Genomic DNA, 2,500 nt, shown 5'->3' with positions numbered 1-2,500 from the left:
AGAATTTCATTGTGTTGGCTGTGGAAGCAAGGGGAGTGGAAAAGTTTCTCTGGCTGCATTGCAACTTTTAATACCAGGCAGACTGGCTGGATATTGCAGTGTGTGTGCTAATATTTACCATAAATATAAAATCCTTGAATTAATTTTCTTCTTTTATGAGGATATACACTATATTGTGAATATATGCAATACATATTTATTTCAATAAATAATGGAGATTTCTTGTACAACTCAGTAAGTAGACGTTTTATCGTCTATGGTGTTGAATATAAACCTGATGGGGTACCAAAATTACCCTGGGATCCCGGTCGGACTTGTCCACCGGTACTTCCTACGCTGATTCCAAATCCACTATTTGATACGATGTTTCCACCAAATACCCCACCAGAAATTCCCTGGTTGCCTCCATGGCCAGAAACTCCACTAATACTACCGTGTCCTGCACCACCGCCAACGCCACCTGCAAGACCAGCGCCGCTTCCGCCTATGACGCCCTCTCCGGCGCCTCCTCCATGTAAACCTGAGACTCCACCAATGCCTCCAATGGTACCGGCGCCTCCTTCGGCACCAATTACTTCCCCACCAGTCTCGGCAGCGGATCCAAGAGCAGTAAGAAGATCGATACCTCCAGGGAGAGTAGGATTTTCTCCATCATCGTAGTTGACGAAGTAGATTTCGGGCTCTGACGGTGGAGGAGCTTCGACCTCAATGACCCTTTGAGCCCGTTCATTCTGCTTGTTGAGGACGTAGACAATGTTGTTTTGCCTTGGTGGAGGAACAACGATAGGTTCAGGTGCAAGACCTTCTTCGGGAAGACGCACAAACAGGATATTATGATCCACTTTAGGAGGAGGAACACTTGGTGGAGGACCTGATAGCAGTTGTTGTTGGGGAACATCCACAACAAAAACTTTCCTGGACACTTCAGGAACTACGCAAGTTCCATCCACATGCAGAATTTCTCCCACCTTGCATCCAGCGGCAATGGCGTCAGTAATGGAGGAGAACCCATCTCCGATCAAACCACCGGTACTTCCCGAGCCAGGTAGGACTCCGGTTCCAGTAGAAGCTCCTGTTCCTGAAGTAATGCCAGATCCATGTGCAAGTTCTCCGGATCCAGTTGCAAAGCTTACTCCAGCTGAGACTCCACCAGGGATAACTCCTGGTCCAGTTGTAAATCCGGATCCAGGGGAGAGTCCTGATCCACCTGTAATTGCCACTCCAGCAGAGAATCCTGGTCCTGTGGTCAGTCCGGGTCTGGAGGGTTTATCTAATGTGTACCCTTGCGGGGCACCACATCCCAAGGCGAGTACCGCAGCTAGGAAGATCTGCAATCAGGCACAACAAAAATAGAAGAAATTATACCTTTCTTTGTATATATATATGCATGTATATGCATGTGTGTTTCTATATATATATATATATATACATACATACAAACATATGTTTATATATATATTTGTATGTATGTGTTTGCATGTGTATATGTGTATGTATATTTCTCTATAATATATATGTATATATATATATATATATATATATATATATATATATATATATATATATATATATATATATATATATATAGGAATGTACGTGTGAGTGTGTGTTACCTTGCCTACAGCTAACTCACCAGTTGCTTCATGGCGGGTGATGTTGGATGTTCAGCTGGTACTTCGCTTATATACCCCGAGCGTTTTCGCCATGGTCATCGTCAGTTTAAACCTTCTTTGTCATCCTACGATGAAGGTCTTATCTAGATCGGTCGTCGGAATAGAGAAACTCACATTTACATTCACACGTATATACATCCCCACAAGCACATACACTCGAACAGTTGCAAATACAGTCTTATTCGGTAACACAATGCATATGATATATGGATACATGCATTTGTGGATACACATTCGGACAAATAAACACACACTCACACGCACGCACATACACATGCATATGCACACACACACACATGTATATCTGTGTATGTGTATTTGTGTACATGATTATATGTATGTGCGTTTATGTGTGTGTTTCAGTGTGTGGGTGTTTGTGTATATAAATGTGAATGTGTATTAATCTGCATAAACATATAATATTCAGGATATTACAATATATATATATATATATATATATATGTATGTAGGCATGAATATATATAAAAAAAAAAAAAATATATATATATATATATACTTATACACGCACACATATATACATATATATACACAAACATACATACATGCATTTACATATATGTATATATTTATATATATATGTATTTATATCTAAATCTATGTTAGTTTATACACATTATATGTCAGTGTATGTGTCTATGTATGCATATGCATGTGTGTATATATCGTTATATATATGGGTGTGTGTATACACATATATAAATATACACATAACTGTGGTGCCGCAAAGTGTCCTAATAAAATAGATTAATTTGGTAATTGCAACCCTGTTCCGAAATCCAGCAACGTATTCATTTTATTCTGAGTAA

The 2,500-nt window shown here is 39.5% G+C and overlaps 1 protein-coding gene across 1 annotated transcript; it reads right to left on the bottom strand.

Annotated features, from left to right (window-relative positions):
* Positions 1-254: 254 nt before the first annotated feature.
* On the bottom strand, positions 255-1,645 carry LOC125037994 (pupal cuticle protein 36-like). Its single transcript, XM_047631230.1, has 2 exons — positions 1,634-1,645; positions 255-1,328 (listed from the first exon to the last, which is right to left on the bottom strand). The coding sequence occupies exons 1-2, from the start codon at positions 1,643-1,645 to the stop codon at positions 255-257; spliced, it is 1,086 nt and encodes a 361-aa protein (XP_047487186.1).
* Between the last annotated feature and the right edge of the window lie 855 nt (positions 1,646-2,500).

Source organism: Penaeus chinensis, chromosome 24, assembly GCF_019202785.1.
Source record: "Penaeus chinensis breed Huanghai No. 1 chromosome 24, ASM1920278v2, whole genome shotgun sequence".
Classification (NCBI taxonomy): Eukaryota; Metazoa; Arthropoda; class Malacostraca; order Decapoda; family Penaeidae; genus Penaeus; species Penaeus chinensis.
Note: the sequence above shows the minus strand (reverse complement) of the source record. Positions and strands in the feature narration are given on the sequence as shown.